General features: G+C 30.4%; 3 protein-coding genes across 5 annotated transcripts in view; 1 reads left to right on the forward strand and 2 right to left on the reverse strand.

Annotated features, from left to right (window-relative positions):
• Window positions 1-544: 544 nt before the first annotated feature.
• Window positions 545-2,728, reverse strand: LOC116778167 (uncharacterized). Its single transcript, XM_032672083.2, has one exon. The coding sequence runs from the start codon at window positions 2,594-2,596 to the stop codon at window positions 2,090-2,092; it is 507 nt and encodes a 168-aa protein (XP_032527974.1). The 5' UTR covers window positions 2,597-2,728; the 3' UTR covers window positions 545-2,089.
• On the forward strand, window positions 738-3,915 carry LOC116778166 (uncharacterized). Its single transcript, XM_032672082.2, has 5 exons — window positions 738-844; window positions 2,794-3,040; window positions 3,205-3,348; window positions 3,467-3,598; window positions 3,718-3,915. Exons 2-5 carry the CDS (start codon window positions 2,795-2,797, stop codon window positions 3,799-3,801), a joined length of 606 nt encoding a protein of 201 aa, XP_032527973.1. The 5' UTR covers window positions 738-844; window position 2,794; the 3' UTR covers window positions 3,802-3,915.
• The window catches only part of LOC116777162 (ubiquitin carboxyl-terminal hydrolase 35), a 30,519-nt gene continuing 15,377 nt past the window's right edge, over window positions 3,886-19,027 (reverse strand). For all 3 annotated transcript variants that reach the window (XM_061526040.1, XM_061526039.1, XM_061526041.1), the window contains 5 exons: window positions 14,314-14,493; window positions 9,109-9,246; window positions 8,735-8,802; window positions 8,245-8,650; window positions 3,886-8,022 (listed from right to left, as the gene is read on the reverse strand). In XM_061526040.1, the coding sequence (XP_061382024.1) occupies window positions 7,611-8,022; window positions 8,245-8,650; window positions 8,735-8,802; window positions 9,109-9,246; window positions 14,314-14,493 (1,204 nt within the window). In that variant the 3' untranslated portion in view covers window positions 3,886-7,610. The remainder of the gene's footprint in view (window positions 8,023-8,244; window positions 8,651-8,734; window positions 8,803-9,108; window positions 9,247-14,313; window positions 14,494-19,027) is intronic.

The following is a 19,027-nucleotide window of genomic DNA, read 5'->3' on the forward strand; positions in this document are numbered from 1 at the left end:
GTATTAGTATACCTATAACTACCACTACCTATCGTTATTGTCTTCATTTTTGTATATCAACATTTTCACCCCTCTTATACGAAAACAAAATAAAAGAGGTCTCCTTAAAAATAAGTAAACTTATATACGTATACTTATTTTAAAGGTAACCTCCTTTGTAAACTATACAAAAATAGGCAGATAACTACATGGGTATCTACCTATTTTTGTATAACTTACACTGATGTAAGAAAAGACAAACTGTGCAAAGTTTAGATAATACACTTATCACAAACATTTACAAATAGAAATTTGCATCTTTAATATAGCAATGGCATCATCTGAAAGAAAGTAAGGTTTGATTTTCAAGCAAAAATAGTTCAGCAAGAATATAAACCTCAAATCATTTAGGCAGCGTTATTAAGAAATGAGTGTGATTAATGTTTTACATATAAAAACCAATTATGTAAGTATGACTCCGTTAGAAAGGTCGTTAGACTAAATTAAACTAATGATTATCATTAATAAACTACAAATTAAATAAAAAAATTTGATTAAAAAAATGTTATTTCAAATACATATATTAAGGACGCCTTTGACAAAGGACAATTATTTTTTAATGACCGCTATTACTTTAAAGCATTCACTCTCAACTTATGCATACGTGTAAATTATAAATTTATATGTTGTCACACTAATAGTTTAAGAAACCATCATGCAACATGTACTCATTAACATACAGTGTAGGACCTCTTATACAGTGCATCAGAGGAGCCAAGGCTCCATGACGTAAGAAGTGAAAGTCTTGTGTTTTGAGCGCAGAACCAGCTGACCTGACTTAGTCGGCCTCTGACGATACCAGCAGGTGAGTGCTGTTATTTAATATCTGCACGTGTGATTTGTTTTGAAAGTATATAAATTTATATAAATAAATTTTATTATTTAAAAGTATTTGTTAATATTTTGTAACATGTTAATTATATCGATTAAATAACATGAGTTTCCAAATAAATGATGTGTTATGTAAAACAATTACGTATAGACCTGATTAAAAAAAAACAGCTTTTAATTTAGGTTTAGTTTTTAACTGTAATTTATACTAATATAACAAAGTATCAATGTTTTTAAGTGTGTCATCTTCAAATTTCTTTGAAATAATTTTTAATGATATGTCATTTACTTGATTAAAAATACTACACTGTAGTCCATTTTTGAAAAACTATGTGACGAAAGCATGTCTCGCGAAAGAATAACAGCGAAATTTATATCTGATACATAATTTTTAACACACCAACTGCTTTTATAAATTTGCGACAGTTATGTAACATAGGTATATGTATTTTGATTGTCCTATTACATAGAGCTACGAAAATATATCCAGAAGAATTTTTTAATTAAATAGTAGTTTAAAAAAACACGCTTTTATAGCTAATCAAACTAAAAAATAGAAAATAATTTTCAATTACAAAAAAATATATATTACAATAGTAGAATGTCAAACAATAATTCATAGTTCATCACCTCAAAATAATTCATAATAAAATCTAAGTTATTAACAGAATAATTTAATTCAGAGTATTAAGAGTGGCGTGCTTGATATTGAATGTTGGGTACAATCATTCTAGTGGCAACTGTGTATGAGAGGAAAGATATGAAAAGTAGTCAAATGCACCCCACACTTTTTACTAGTTTACAATAAACGTTTACAATTATTTTTGCATGAATGTACAAGGGTATAATAAATTTAGATAATTTGTTTTTCATAATAGGCATGTATAAATAAATAGTACAAAAAAAATATAAAATATGACTTTGAATAGTTTAAAGTTTCAAGAGGTTTTTATATTATGGTTATTATACAATTTTAGGCAAAGCTGTGTAATATTGGCTGTCTATAAAAATAGACAATTTAATTTTAGTTTAAAGATTACAAAAAATGATTTATCTTTGTAATATTTATAAGAATGCATCAAAATTACTTCTTTGATAATTTATTTCCACTGTAGCTTATTCGCAATAAATATTGGATCAAATATAAAAAAAAGAAAATTATATGTATTTTATATAATATTGAAACATATGTCAGGTTTAATCGCACTTTCTTGTAAATTTACAATTCCACCAAATAGCTGTTAGCCACGGCTATGAAATATAACCATAGTTCAAGAAAAATTGTGATTATAAGGCTGGACAAGACCACTAAAAGTGTTGATAGTTTTTTTATAACACAAAATGGTTCGTGGAAGAAGCAAAACAAAGGCAGGCCGATAGCCTCAAAAATGATGATCAGGCACATCACTAAAAGCACAATAACGCCACTTGATAATGCACCACGAGAACTTGAGGTAGCCCCCAAAAATAAGAGTATGTTTCCCACCAACATTAATAAAGATGTCAATCCAAGTGTTAAAAGTACCACCTTTTTCACGGCGTCGTCCATTTTTTGTTTACTGTTCCCTAAAAAAAAAGCAGTTATTGCCTTTTCAATTAATCCATAAAGTACTATTCCAGCAATACCCGCGCCTCCAGAGGCTAAACCAAATAAAGAAATCATATAAGTTGCATGTTTTGGAGGAAATATTCCAAAACATTTCGTCACTTCGGGCAACTCCATCATATATATATATATATGTATTAATGTTTTACACAGTAATAAATTTTAATTTATGTGATATCATTTTACTTCAACATGTTTTTGAAAGATTGTTACGGAAAAAAACTAAGATTAACGATACTGGCTGATGAATAAATAGATAGATTATAAGAATTATAGAAAAATATACAACCTTCTTTAAAAAATCTTATTTGTTTCAGAATGTTTTTAACATCTTGTTTTCTAATCACCATATCAGGGGTTTTATCCCGCCCGTTAGATGATCCCATCCGAATCGATTTACCAGTTTACGATCAGCCTGAAATAGCGTCCAATGCTTACACGTCACAACCTTTTGAGCCTGAAAATCATCCAGGAGAAAATCTCAAAAGTCGTGATTCAGCTCCGAAACAGCTTATACCAAATATAAACCCAACCACAAAAATATATTACGATGGAGATTCATCGGTATTATAACTTAAACATAAATTGAATACTGATGTAATAAAATATAGTGTTAATCAAAAATCATAGTATATTAATCTGTTATTATTAAAATTAGACTAATGGTACTGATAGTATAGTTTTGATTAAAACTACTAACTCATAAAACTTATTTACTACGATTTCAGTTGCAAGACGAGAATCATATAGTTGGGCTGTTTGGAGCACCAAATAAAAAAATAAACAGTGCCATATTAGAAACTGAGGGTTACGGTAGCAAAGTGTTGTCTGTGAAGGAAAAAGCTCAAAATATAGTTGCAAACCTGTTACAGGTATTTGAATACGCGAAACAGTTGAAAATATGTAGATTTTTTGTTGTAAACATCAATTCTGTAGCTCGCAGATCTTTAATCTGCTACTATATGGATGTTAAAAGTCTGCTCATTTCAGCCTCAACCGATAGTGGATACAATTCGAGAAGAAGAAAAATATGGCAACTCAGGGGACAAGTTTTATAGCGCAGGTAGAGCAGTAGTGGGAGGTGCTGAGAAGTTCTCGAATTTCGTTAATTCTATATTGGAGGTGAGCAATAACTAATATCAATAATTACAATTATACGAAATGTACTGTAGAAATTAGGACTTTTTCATAAACGCTTTCAAAGAGTACTTATTAAATTTATAATAAAATGTTTTCAACAGATTCCAGGCGCCATTATAAAGTCAATAACAAGCAAAGCTAATGAAAAATTGAATAATTTAGGGAACAAAATAGTGGGTTTGTAAATAAATAATTTAGTTTAAAAATTAAGTTATATATAAGGACTTTTATTTTATAAACAAAAATATGTATAAATTAAAACAAACAAAAATACGACATTTATTTTATTATTTACTTTATTTTCAACATTTCAATGACAGATAGACTTTATAACTAACTACATAATGAAATGATAGAACTTCATTAATAATATAGCATTTCTTATCAAACGTAAGCAAATATTTACAAATGAAAAATGTGGGTAATCAATGAAACATTTATTAGTGCGAAAAAATATTCAATAAACACAGCCCTCTTTTTCTATGGTGAAAACTTATAAAAAATGTAAGAAAAGCGAAACAAATCTCCCTTGTTATTTGATATTTTTGTAACGTTATATGAATTTAATCTATTAAAAACAAATATTTGAAAGAAAAAAATTATTCACCAAGTAGGTCTGTACAAATTAATTTCACTTAAATTCTATTAGATTGAGTGAAATTAATAGTTGTTGTATGAAATAGTTGTTCCTAAGGAAATATCTTAGAAATCTAAAATTTAAAGACATGATGTATAAAAAAATACTAACAACTATGTATCAACACAATACCTACATAATATGCAAGAAGTCGTTAACAATTCCATTAGAAAGAAGAGAAATTTTTCGTTTGTAGGATAATATTTTTGATATCATATACACCATAAAACTATTTTTGTTAATTCATATAATCCATTCCAAGTTACACGTTAACATCCTAAAATGATAACCGTATATACAAGTTGTTACTTATTTATTTGTATGAAATAACGTAGAAGATATTAACATTGTTATATAAAAAAATAATTTATAACAAGTGTTGTATTGAGAACCTATTATTTTAACAAATTAAAAATACATGCATATTTTTCTTAGGCATTTCCTTCTCTGTAAATAAGGTCGTATTTTGTAGATGACTTTAAAATAAAAAATAAAAATTATACTATCAAAAAGAACATATTATTTCAGCCAATTAAAAATACAGGTATACGTTTTTCAAACATTTCCTTGGCTGTAAAGAAGTTTTCATTTTCTAGAAACAATTTGTGGGTACACTTAGATGCAGGTTCCATCGATTCCACTTTTGAAGACTTAAGCTAATAGTTTGCGTTAGAAACTTTGAAATAAGTTTCGATTCAACTTTCTTTGTGTTCCTTTCCTTATATTTCCTTTCAATGTACCATTCTAATGTTGTCTTCTTTCGATGTATTATTTTTATAACATCCTCAAGATTTAGGATTTTTTAAACAAAAATCTACTAATATTTTATTCACATTGCAAAGATACGTTTTTACCTAATTATACTAATATAATTAACAGGAAACAATTGCGTTTAGATTTACACACTAAGCTGCCTCTATAGTCTGTAAGTGTGTATAAATTGCATGGTTTTAAAACCATTTTCATAACCTAGATGTACACATATATATAAATGCAAGTTAAATAAATATTTTCACTAGACTGTCCCTTCAGCCTGTGAAAAAATCCAATATATTGGATCGTTGCATGGCTATCATTAGTAAACCCACATATACATGTATGTACATGCAAGTTAAAAAAGATATACACACAAGAATGCTTCTTTAGTCTGTTAAATTGTACACTAACTTTATTCGTTTCATGTTGCTTCATGGAGTTAACCTAGACATATGTACATATATGATTTATCATGTTAAAAACGATTTACACGATTTACAATACCTCTTTAGTATGTGAAATTGTCCAATATTTTGATGGTTTTAAATTCAATCAGTAAACCTAGAAGAAGTACATACTGCGCCCTCTAAAAGTCATTTGAAATTAATTAGTAAGAACAATTATGTCGTGTTATTTATTAAAGTTAGAACATTTTTAAAATTATCGATACCGGCGCCGTTTAGACTAATTTAATGGTATTGTTAGGGCAGTACAAAATAAATCGTCAGTATTTGGTCCAAGATAACAAAGAAAAGTTTCCTGAAGTTGGAAGCTCGTCAATCCATAACGAACTAACCTTGAGGCTTGGTTCGCAAGCACTCGGATAAGCGAATAGACTATTGAAGAGATTAGTCTTTCAATATGTTAGGAATCAAAATATCCGTGATCAATGCCGGTGGCAATGACTTAATGGCGACTAATAGTGAAAGTGTGGTGGTTTTGAGGCGATTTTTTTGTTTGTTTTAGCAGAGTGTAGGTCGACTTCAAATAACTGTAAGCAGAATGGTAGCAAAGATCTGTTGTTATATTCTTCATCACAATATAAAACAGTCTACAGCAACAATGGAGTTATGTAGATTACATTTACAAGTTCCATCAATTCAACGTTCCGACGTTTACATGAATCTAACAATATATTTAAATTAATGGGCTTACTGGAATGCCCTTCAATGAAATCTGACTTTAATACACAATTGAACGATTGTGGAATGGACAAGGAACATGCGGTCTAAGGATACATAGTGCAAGACGCAATAGGATTTTGTTTCACAATAAAATTTATGAAACACGATCGACTATAACGATCAAACATACAAAATTTTGAAGAAGTGATTCCTTTACGACTTAATGCAATTCTAGTGTAATGGCTAATAAAAATATTAAAAGTAAAGATATGAAAAAAACCAATTTCAATAATTCTAACTGCAATTTGGTTCAATTGTTAAAGTTCTCATGTTTTTTTTTTTCCTTAATATAAATATTCTAAATTGCTCATATTTTAATGAATAGTTTTTGTAACTTTTACTTTTTTCCGGTTTATTTTATTTTCCTCGCATTTAATATGGTATTGTTCATTTCAGCTAACTTTTAAAGAGCACCGTATGTAAATTAAGTGAAAATATATTTACACACTAGAATGCCTCCTTAGTCTTTGAAACTATCTAATATATTACATGATTTTAGTTTCCATCATCAAAAAGCCTAGATATACATATGTATATACATATATATATGTTTATATACATATATAAACATATATGTACATACTTGGCAAGTTAAAAAGATTTACACACTAGAATGCCTCAATAGTCTTCGTTTCCTGTTCATTACGATATAGATATGTACATTGTACATGATTTAGCATGTGAGAAACGATTTACACACTAGAATGCCTCTTTAGTCTGTGAAAATGTCCAATATTTTTGATGGTTTTGAGTTCCATCTTCAGTAAATCTAAAATTACGTATATGTACATGCAAGTTAAAGACGATTTACACGCCTCAATGACTCTTTAGTCTGTGAATGAGTCTATTATTTTAAATGGTTTATAGTTCCATCATCAATAAACATAGCAATAGATATTGACGATATTTATGATTAGAAACTGTTTGGACAATAAGAGTACACGACTCAAAATACTGGCTCATTTTTTGGTAATCTTAATAAGTCGGTTTGAATAAAGCGATTTATTAAGATAATTTAGCAGTACTTTTGACATTACATTGTACGAAATCGTGTAGTCATGTAACTGGCCAACTATCGAATAACAAACTTTGTACAACAATATGTACATTAATATACATATGTTACTAAACAATACATTATTATGTTATTTTACAAATCAACCAATAATTTATTAAAGAACTTAAATATTTTCATCAGTGATTCCAAACACCTTTTAAAAATATATTTCCTCCTAATATTTGCACAGAGGTGCCAATAACGAATTTTATATTCATAATTCTTTTGCACATTCACCACTGTACATTGTCATTTATCACCAACCTCAAAGAATATTTACATAATTTATTTAGAAGATGAATCTTCCTCCTCGACATAGTCCAACACCGAGAAATCGATGTGCTTGTCGGACCTTAACTGTCAGGGACGATTATGACGGATCTGTCGTACGGTCTCTACATAATTCTTATTATGTGAGAGGACTGATTCCTGTAGTTTGGGAGGTAGTTCCTCTAGAGTTGGTACAGCACCCTCTTCAACATCAGTTCTACGGTAAAAAAGTATGTATGGAGTGCTAGAGCGACTCAGGCCGTTTAAGAGGTTCTCATCAGCGAAGCTAACTTCATCATCGTTAAACTTGTGCCACTGATCATTGTCCTTGGCTAAAGTGAAATAATGGCCGGAGTCAAGGGTCGTTCCCGCATGTATGACCGCAGCGAACAAGTTGTATACAGGGTGGACTGGCTGTGTACGGACCGTCGGTAATGTCACAGTGTGGTTATGGTACACGGTGTGCATGAGCTTGGTCTGAGTTTGTAGCTTGGAGTCAAACCTAGAGATAAACATAAAGTTATATTCAAGTAATAGAATATTTATAATTATCTACTTAGAAAAATATTTTAAATTTGACTCATAAATTTTTTTTTTTTTGAGTACTAATAAAAAAAAAATCTGTCAGGTAGTGGAATCTTAACAGGTTTCGAAATTTATGAGAACATAAAACAAAACAGTAGCTTAGTTGCAGTGGATTTTCTGAAGTAAATCAAAAACTTACTTGAAATTCTTCAAAACTAAAATGAGGTACTTGGGCGTCGTTTCAATGAGGACGCTCCTTTCAGCGTCACGAAGTCTACCGCAGTCTCGGCATTCGTATTGATTGTCTCCTGACATTCGTTCCTTTGAGCAGTAGAATTCTAAGAGGCTTTGTACACTGTGCTGGCATCCTTCAGTTTTTTCGGGGAAAGCCAGTTGGAGGTCTCTGAAGACATCTCGCGAGAGGAATGTAGCATGGCAGACGGAGCACTCAACTCGTGTTAGAAGAACACCTCCAAACATACTGTCTATAAACGAATCCCGTCGTAAAAACGTTGCCTCGCTCAATCTCAAACGTTTTTTCTGTGTCGGATTCTGATTGTCAGCAGATGAACGCTTCAAAGATTGCGAGGATCCAGAACTACTCCCTATAGATTTTAATGTGGTTACTTATCAAATTGTTCATGGTGTATGTATTTAGGTACACGATTATATATAGATTATATATTTACCAGCAGCGCTGCTACCAGGTCTTGGTGATAGAGAGCGACGAGATTGACTTGTTCCGGGGCGTTCATCACTATAATAAATCATTAGATTTGAAATTAATCTTTCCAAATTTATATTTAGTGATCCATTCATTTTTACGTTGCTATTGAATTATATCTTTCGCAAGATTTTGAAAAATTGATGAACAGATACTTATACGACTTTTAAAAAAATTAATAGACACTAACTGTTCTCGATTAACCAAACAGAATTTTCTATAAGCGCTGTAATAATTGTAACGTATATGACTAAAAATGTTATATAGGATTTTAAAAAAAACTAAACTAGCGTACAAAACTTCAACTTTAGGTACAGCTTAAGCATAATTTCACCCTACCTTGATTGTGACGTGTGTGTCTGTCCGTGTGGATGTAACATGCGCAGGCGGCTTGCACCGTTCAGAACGGCAGGGCGCGTATAATCGAAGTTCTTGTCCGAGCAGTGTTCATACGATTGCAGCAATTCGAAAAGGTATCTGAAATAGGTGTATCGTTGTTGTAATAAAAAAATATACCCTCTTTTCAGTAAATTTTATGTCATCTCTTCCCCGTATAAAATTAAAGTCCTTAAGGAAACCTAGTAAATGGTTAAGTTCCCTCAGAGTATGACGCTATAGAATACTTAATTCGCAAACTTGAATCAGGGTACTATAGTTTAATTGCTAAAGCAAATAGAACGCGATATTCCGAAGATCGTAGGTCCGAATCATTCTATATTCTCAATTTAAATATTAATTCAAGTATCAGCTCAACATTGCTATAAAGTTCAAACAAAATTATACAAAGCAAGTAACCTGTCTTATATTTTAAAGCTCCTATTTTCCTATACTTAATTATTAAATGAATAAATTTTTAATGCAATATCAATCTTCGGTTAAATAATAGTATTATAAATAAATTTTCACGTTGATTTACAAAATATAAAAAAAATTTATGTCTTAAGATTAATGTTGTTAATTCTCAAAAGGTTTTAAAAAGCTATATTTAATATAAAATAATAGTTAAGAGAAGTCTGTGTTGTTAAATCAACGCAATGAACACTATCAGACGAGATCGATCGAGAGCAGGGAAGCCTGAAATAACTATTACAGACGCCGCCGCCTTCCGCTTAATAAGTGTACGAACGGGATCCCTGGTATATTGTATTATGTCTGCAAGATGTAAGAAACATCTACAATTTGAATATAATTTATTCCATATTGCTTTAACGACTCGTATCTTTATCCTTTTTTACATAAGTATATTATTATTAAAAAACCGACAAACAAGAACTCGAATTGTTTGAAGGTAAAAAGTTACATTCACCAACGTGGGGTTCGATATTTACAGCCAGGTTGAATGTTTTTAAATAAAGATGGCATCATTAACAATAGATATGCAATTCTATATCGCCTATATCAAAAAGCTCGGCCTACCTTGTCACGTATTATTTTATACAAAGGTAAATATAAGTAATAATGTAATATAAAAGAGAAAACGTACAAATAGTTTCCGGTAGGATTGGTACATAGAGTATGAAAACTTTAAATACAGCGTGAAGCGTAAAGCTGTTTGTGTTTGTGTAGACAAAATTTGAAAGCACTACGAAACTGCAAACAAACTAAAACAATGGTTCGAACTAATCTGCCCACGTTAACATCCAAGAGGCTTAGGAATACTTGTATAGGTGGAACAGCAATAATATGGTCTAGAAATATGTTAGTACTACCAAGCTGTGTAAGAGGATTAAGTATATATATAACAGTCTGCGTAATTTACATACATAGCTTATTTTTGTTATTTTACATAATGTAACATTATCCAAAACGAAATTCATATAATACAATCTTTGTCATAAAATAAGTATAAGAATTAAGTATTGTACAAAATTTATTTCATAACTTTATTGATATGTTAAACCGTATCCAATGAAATAATATTACAATCAACCAATTTTATTTCCTTGAAAAATTTACGGGTGTTAAAATTAATCGATATTGTCCAAAACTATTCCCGCCGAATAAAATATTAACAAATCAAGTTTTAGGCTCAATAGTGAAATGCTATTACGACGTTATCGTAATAAAAATACCAAAACATTATTTTTTTTGTGCAACAACAAAAGTATGAGTTTCAGTTTATCAGCGTTTATTTTGCAGTTTGATGAATTTCATTCAAATAATAATAATATGAACACCGTTCTCAGATTACGTGCCGGGTCATTATCGTACATGTACGTCGACAGCATATTATGCATTCTATCTATGAAATATCGATTTATTCAAAATTGAACGGCTGAAGTTCGCAACTTATGAGTAAAAAGCTTAAAACTAAATTCTTAGTTCCCGGATACAGTTAGTGTTCCTAACTAATGTTAGTTAAACAAAGCTTTAACATACAATGTTATCATAGGTTTAGGGACATAATTAAAAATTTGCAGCGACGATGTTCTATTCAAACAACGTGAGTGGAAGTTAAACTTTTAACTCAATTTTTTAGGGATTCAGTTCTATTTTTAGTCGAAGTTATTTCTATAAAAACAGGAAAAAGTTTCATCAGTCGTTTCAACTCGGTTAAAAAATTTGTATACACTGTGTTTAATAAAAGAAAAAAATAAAAGCTGGTCAGCTCTGCAATTAGCGGTTCATTTAAAGAAATTACTATACATCATTTATGAGGCCGAAGTTAGACTCTTGTTCATAATTTAATACTGAAATATCCCTAAACATTACTTTCGGACAGAGTTAACTATATTTCGACTTCGAGTAAAGCATCGTTGCATTTCTACGTAAATATCTCATCGTCATTATGAATTCAACGTATAATAAAGGCAATTATTATATCGACATGAATATTAGGAAATTACTTCATAGCAAAATTATTTAATGTGTGAAATGATTTTATTCAATTCTATTCAATATATATTTTATTACTTAGGCTGGTGGCTTTTGTAAATGCGCCATTAAACAAAAAACAACATGTTCCAACCAAAACTACATATGTATGGGTCTGTTTACCAGGATATTTGAACGAGATATAAATTGAAACGTCCAGCTTGTTGAATTCTGTGAACAGATAAATCATTCTGAAAGTCTGAAAATCAATAGAGGCCAAAACTTTTACAGCTACCAAGTAATGATTTTTTTTTCTCGTTGGTATGAAAAACAAATTGTTTTTATATTTTATTTTACTCTGCACGAAAAGTTGATTTTCAATAAATTCAATACCAGATACAAAGTACCAGAAAGTATGAAATAACTATAAAAGAGGAAGAACAAGATGCGGCAACGACGATGATAAACACAACTTGAAAAGAAAAACGAGTTTTATATAAAAAAATATCAATTAAGAATGTATCATCTGGAAAATTCTTAACGGTAAATCTACGAAGAGACGTGCCGAAAAAATTTCAATCTTTTTTGAGGATTTTTCGAAATAGATACTGATAATTTTAACAGAAAAACCGACGAAAAAAGATATTATAGTACCAACCAAATTTTTCCATTAACGTGACTAATTAATAAGTTACAACATTTATATATTATTGATGTCAGAAATAACAATACCATACCTTTTATATATTTTTTAATATGCTGAAAGAAAATGTAAACGCACCAAATGTATTAAATTTCCACGAGCAACTTTTGAAACCATTAAAAAATACATCAAAAATATAATTTGTAAAAATTTAAATTCACTGTACGTGATATCGTATCGGCGAGTTCTTTAAAAACGAATTTAATTTTTTTTTGTAATCCGATATATGAACATATTAAATTGCTTTTTAATATTATTTTTTTTAAGCGGAAAACAGAATCATATATTAAAACAGAATAGTGGTTTATATTTTACTTCAAATTAAATATAAAATCAAGATGTGGATTCGTATTTAGGGTTGAATTCTACGAATATTTAAAAAAATATATATCTACATACATATTTATTATGATAAATCAAATATTTATATAAAATAACACAGCAGATAGGTGAAGGAATAATGATTATTCTTAATAATAACAAAAAATATGTGTAGCTACCTCTTTAAACATGTATGATATTGATAGGGTAGTAATATTCAAGATGAGGTCCACAGGGAAGCAACAATATTTCTATGGTATATATTTCAGAATTTATAATTATTAATGTGTGTAATCGTAAACTCTATGCAGTAGAAAGTCAGTTATATCATTCACTTTATAAAATTTGATGACAACAAAAGATTGATCATCAAAGTTTTCCACTTTGATATCCAAATTATATACAATACTTTTTTTTTGTCGTCCGGTATTAATTCGCTCCATCAGCCAGCAATATGCAAAGAGCCTATCTGTTTTATTTGTAAAGGCACACAAAGGTTTGTTTTTGAAGCAGAAAAGATTTAAAAAAATACATTCACTCTTTTCGCATTCTATTATAAAGTAGAGGAAATGGATTGATAAATTTTCAGGGGTATTGGTACGTATATTTATTATGAGATGCACAAGCAAATTTTAAAATGTTTGTTAACGCTGCTAGTAATTATATTTATTATGTATGTAAGTATGTATTTTATGGCATAAAAATACTTGAATAGTGTTTATTATCTACAATTTTAAAAGAACAGCGTTAAATAGAGTCAAAAACTCGAGACACATAATTTTTTTCATAGAGTTATTTGAAAAACGAACAATCGTTTGATAAATAGGAAACCGGCGCGGCGTGGGTAGAAGGCGGAAACATTGCCTTTTCACCTCGTTCCTGTAAACTTCGTTAGATACTCGGTCCCCGCAAGCCTTTGTATTTTTTTATACAAAACAAAACTGAAGTATTCGATAAAAGAAAAATGTGTTATAAAAAATGTGTATATAATTTACATAGATTATTAAAAGATGACTTGAATGGACATTAATGTTTTCTTTATGAAAACCACTATTATATGAATATCTAATCTCTTCTTATTACGATATTTATTATTCATTACTTTTAAGTTAGCTTTAAACATATACAGTATACTAAAATAAAATTAAAACTATTGAGTTTTTACAGGAAAATAGTAATGGATAAAGATGAAGCATAATTTTAAGGGCTTTAAGAAAAAGTTGATGGAGAAGTAGAAAAAGAAAATAAATTATTTTCTTTAGTTCGTATTTCAAGAAACTTTGAAAGCTGGGAAAAATAAGGTTTCTTTGAAATAAATATCCTTGTGAATCTACCTTGTGGATAAGACAAAGGCTAAAAAAATATCAAAAACTTTCATGAAGGTACACCGGGCTTGGTATCCCGATTGTATTATCTATGAAGTCATGTGACAAAGACTACAGTTGATTCTATCGTTTGGTTACCTTATCTATTGTTTTAGTGCACTATACATTTTTCAGAGCCTAATTACAAAAACGACACGCAAAAAGTTAGAGGCAAAACCTAGCAAAATAATATTTCACACTTAGTATTAATCGACGTCAAAATATGGTAGCAAGTTGTATTATTGTTGTTTTTTTTTTTCTAAATAATTCTCTATTCAAATCAAAAACACATCAATTCCATATAATGAAATCAATATAATATTTTTTATAATAAATACTTACCCGAGAAACTCGGAACTATCGTGCTGGTTGTCCATCGTAAAAAACGGTGGCTTCACAACACTGAAGAACTCGTCCGGGTTAAGCTTGGTTGATACGGAGTGCATCATCTTTGAGAACAGTATGCTCATTTTTGCCCAATAGGGCACAGCTGTCATCTTTAGCATCACATGCGTACTAAACCTATGACAAGAGAGTATTATTAAGACCTTTTTTTAACACTGTCTGAAAAAATAATCATCGTGTCTTAAACCACAACTGTCGAATTTTATTAAATTCTGTGTAAACCCTGCATTCAATAGCTTAATAATGCATGTTAGTGGGAGTTTAAAAAGGAATCTGCATTTTCAAACATTTCTGTTTAAAATACAAAGCCTTCAAGCGGCGGTACGGAATGTTTAATGACATTAATGTAAATAAGTCGTTGCTATGCACTGAATCCTTTAATGCATTGGATATAGGCAAACATAAGCTTAATGAAAACAGAAAATGGGTGTTTCATTAACTTTAAATATGTTCCATTTTAATATCCAGATGGAGACAGAAAAAGTCTAGTTTTTATACTTCCGTAAAACGACTTATTTATCTCGCTATTTCTTCAAATATAAAAAGGATATTTATTTGCGGCGAGAGACACGTAAGTCAAATTTCATCAAAGTCAAATCGAAATCAAAAATATATTTTGTCCAATTTTTTTTACAAATTATAGACTTTGCCTACAACTTTTATTTTATATGTGTCATTTCTTATCCAACACAAAAACTTTACATCACTAAGACCATAAGTAATAGGTTAGGAAAAGTAAAAATAATTAACAAATTTATTTTAAACTCCTAGTAATTATGAGAAAAGCGTTGACGTCAAAGTTTTTTCCGAGAATTTCTATAACTGAATTCCAAAGACATTTCCATTTCTGAAATTTTATTCAAAAGACGTTTACTTTAAGATAAGGAATATAAAAAGATTTATTCTATTATTTTTAATTTATTGGATGTATTTAAAAAACTCCACCGGTCACTTTACGATGCTAATTATATTTATTATGTTGTCAAATATTTCCCCTCCGCTTTTTTGCTCTTTATTCAATGCTTTATAAAAAGTGTTACAGTGATCGGATTTAAATCAAATATGTGTCGTTTTGTTCGACAATCTGTTTCCATTTAGACGGCAATTTCATTATACCCCCCCTCGTAGAAGCCCCCTCCTTATTTGCGAAGAACTGGGACAGCCACTTTTCACAAGTCTCTTTTGAGTTCAACATTACACCAACAAGGGCGTTCACCATGGACAGAAACAGGTGGTAATCACATGGCGCTATGTCCGGGCTATACCGTGGATGCAATAAAACGTCCCAGCCGAGCTCCCGTATCTTCTAACGAGTAATTAACGAAGTCTGTGGTCTGGCGTTGTCCTGGTGGAACACTAAACCCTTCCTATTGGCCAATTCTGGACGCTTCTGGTCGATCACCTGCTGCAAGCGGTCCAGTTGTTCGCAGTAAATTATAGAATTAAGCGTCTGGCCATGTGGGGGCAGCTCAGAGTGGTTGCTTCCAATCTCACCAAACACACAGCAAAACCTTCCTGCCGTCAATCCCGGCTTGGCCACTGTTTGGGAGGACTCACCGGCCCTTGACCACGACCGCTTTCGCTTGATAGTGTCGTATGTGATCCATTTTTCATTTTTTTACAATCAGCTTCAAAAATGGGTCGAGTTCGTTCCATTTCACCAGCATATCGCAGGCGTTGATTCGGTCCAGAAGGTTTTGTTGCGTCAAATCTTGCGGCACCCAAACATCAAGCCCATTTTTTGTATCCAGTCTTCTGCAGATGTTTTAAAATGGTTTGATGACTAATTCTCATCTTCTGGGCGATATCACAAGATGCCACATGCCGGTCTAACTCGATGTTTTCCAAGATTTTACCGGTATTTATCTGCACAGGTCATCCGCCGGCGGGCTTATGCATGGTGTCGTTTTCACCGGCTCTGAATCGTCGAAACCATTCCTCCATGGTTCGAAGTGAGAGACCCATCGAAGTGAGAGTACCATCCCCCAAAACATCATTAATCTCACGGAACGTTTTTTTAGCGGATTTGCCTCAAGCGAAGGAAAATTTTAAAATAGCTCGAATTTCGGAGTTAGTGAACTCCATGTTTCCACGTCTATAACTGTTGAACGCAATATCCCAACTGTTCGTGCATAGCGTCATTTTATAGGTTATGTCAAAACCTGTCAAATAATGTATAGTATTGCCAGATACAAGCTCTGTAGCGCTTTGTACATAGCCGCGAAATTTAAAAGACAAAATGCGGAGGGAAGATATTTGACAACCTATTTTTTCCACATAAAAATTTTTGGATCGGTATCTTTTATTACATAATAAAATTCAAATCTATTATTTTTCAATTATCAGAGTTCCCTACTACTAGTTATATCAAATCGATAAGCCGTATACTAACAGGTACGTAATTTAAATCTCTATGTGCATACGACTGGAAGCATCATACATATTGGTTTCTGTCAAAGCCAGAGACACAAAACGAATCTCCCTAACAGGTATCTGTAGGACGTTGTAATTAATATCTGAGAAACAAATTGAAAATCAAAATAGCAAATCGAAATAGCAAATATATTATTTGCAATATTTTAGAATTTAACATCTATATAACTGAACATGAGCGGCGTTATTCTATTGTGTTGTATTGATAACAGACTATTTAAGACTTTATTGTGAGAATATAAAAACAATCTGTTCAAATAAAGCTCTTTTTCGTGTGGAACGTCCCAGAACATAATATTTTCTGAATATTTCGAGAAATAAGTTTATTAAAATACCGGTCAGTGTACTATACAAGTTGATACTTGAAGACTTGATAGACTTAGTTATTTAAGTAAAGAATATTGAGACTACATTATAAAATACATATTTAATTACAAAGGACTGTTAGGTTTTCATTTACTCTTTAAAAAAAATATATTTTTCGCTAAATACCCGAGCTTATATTCGTATGAATTTATATTTAATGAAAGATTTTTCATCAACCGAGCTTAAAATGTGCTCTCGACTTTCCTGTATAAAACTACGACGTGATATTGAAATTGTTATTCATAATTATTTATTAGCTTACTGGAGATTATTAATTTTCATACAATGCTAGTATTTCTTACTAATAATATTGAAATCTCACACTTTAATAATTTAATCATATTTTTGTATTTAGGAAACAAATTTACTTTTTTTTATATTTATGTGCACTTACGTATAACTTTTATAGAAAAGAGATTTAAAATTTATCGTAAAGATAGATTTTTTTTATTAGGTTTGTTATAAAAATGTGTATTCAATGTTTAAATGTTCTTAGATGCGATTTTTTTTTAATCTATTCCCCTTCCTTCAACCGTAATAGGAAAAACATTATTAAATAATGGCCTTGACCAAAATGCAACTATAGTAGTATAATTAAATTTAAAGTTTTAACATCATTAAAGAAAAATCAAAATAAATAAAGTTAATAAAATAATAACAAACCATAAAAACCATTCGCAAAAAAAAAACGCAAAGCAATTTTTTTTTATCCAAAATTAATATCAGAGAAATTTCGCAGAATTACGAAGCCAGAAACAAATTCCGAACACACGTCAAACAAATATTTCTATATTAAAAATAATATTTCACCATAAATCGTAAAAGCCAAAGTAAACCTTTCGCATCGCATGAGCATATCGAATAATTCCTTTAGGATTATCTTAGCATAGTACTCGCTAGCATTTTTGAAGAGATGCGGATGTTTGTTCGATTTCGGAACTGTCTATTAGATTATGTTTGTTAATTATAAATCTCAAGGAATTCTTGAAATTATTCCTATTTTCTAATAAAACAGCTATAACCTAATTAATAATCTACATTGGAACTAATAATTATAGTTTCAATGCACCCTTACCTTCTATGCACATGTGGATGACAGGGAATATAAAACCCATTGGATATCAAAGTCCTTTGTGTCGCAAAGCAATCAAGCTCCAAAATATAATTTCCCTTTAATAGACTAAATGGCATTTTGCTCTTGATTCCGAGCGGCGTTTGAGAAGATTATGGGACATTAATCTATTTCCAATGAAATTTTACATTATTTACATATCAAAGAGAGAGCTTAAGAGTTAATCATGTATGCACTTTGATTTAATGAATGTAAATCCTTTTAATTAAAAGTACATCGATGTCATTGAATACGAATTATAAAGCGCCGTCGACATGAATTTATAACGTGAACATGTTGACATCGAGGTTTTAACGTTCATCAATTAATACAACCGCATAACGTCCCCTAATATTTCATTGTCTATTTAATATTAGTATCATTTATATGATGTTTACTTCTAATGTGTACAATTTTAAAACTATCTCCAAAGTAGGTACTGTCTAACTGGCTCGTATATATTATTGCCCGTAGACCTTTACGCCTTTCAAGTATAGACGCTAGCGTATGTGTTGATTGATCTGTTTTAGGCGAAACTACAAACCCAATAGATATTCAATAAAAAATTTACTAATAAATCCAAGTGAATTTTGTGTATAATTTAACGAAATTATTTCATAATTTTTAAACAAGGCGAATGATCCAGAAAGTTGAAATAATATTACGATTATTGCTAAAATATTACAGTATTTTTATTAAAATATTATTAAATCCGAAAATATATTTAATTTTAAAGTGTCC

The sequence above is a fragment of the Danaus plexippus genome, chromosome Z (assembly GCF_018135715.1).
Source record: "Danaus plexippus chromosome Z, MEX_DaPlex, whole genome shotgun sequence".
Classification (NCBI taxonomy): Eukaryota; Metazoa; Arthropoda; class Insecta; order Lepidoptera; family Nymphalidae; genus Danaus; species Danaus plexippus.

What these genes read in the sequence shown, in the direction of transcription:
- LOC116778167 (XM_032672083.2), bottom strand. Translation starts at nt 2,596, where the DNA reads ATGATGGAGTTGCCCGAAGTGACGAAATGTTTTGGAATATTTCCTCCA.
- LOC116778166 (XM_032672082.2), top strand. Translation starts at nt 2,795, where the DNA reads ATGTTTTTAACATCTTGTTTTCTAATCACCATATCAGGGGTTTTATCC. An exon ending in ATTACGATGGAGATTCATCG is followed by an intron (nt 3,041 to 3,204) that starts GTATTATAACTT and finishes CTACGATTTCAG; the next exon opens with TTGCAAGACGAGAATCATAT. An exon ending in TAGTTGCAAACCTGTTACAG is followed by an intron (nt 3,349 to 3,466) that starts GTATTTGAATAC and finishes TGCTCATTTCAG; the next exon opens with CCTCAACCGATAGTGGATAC.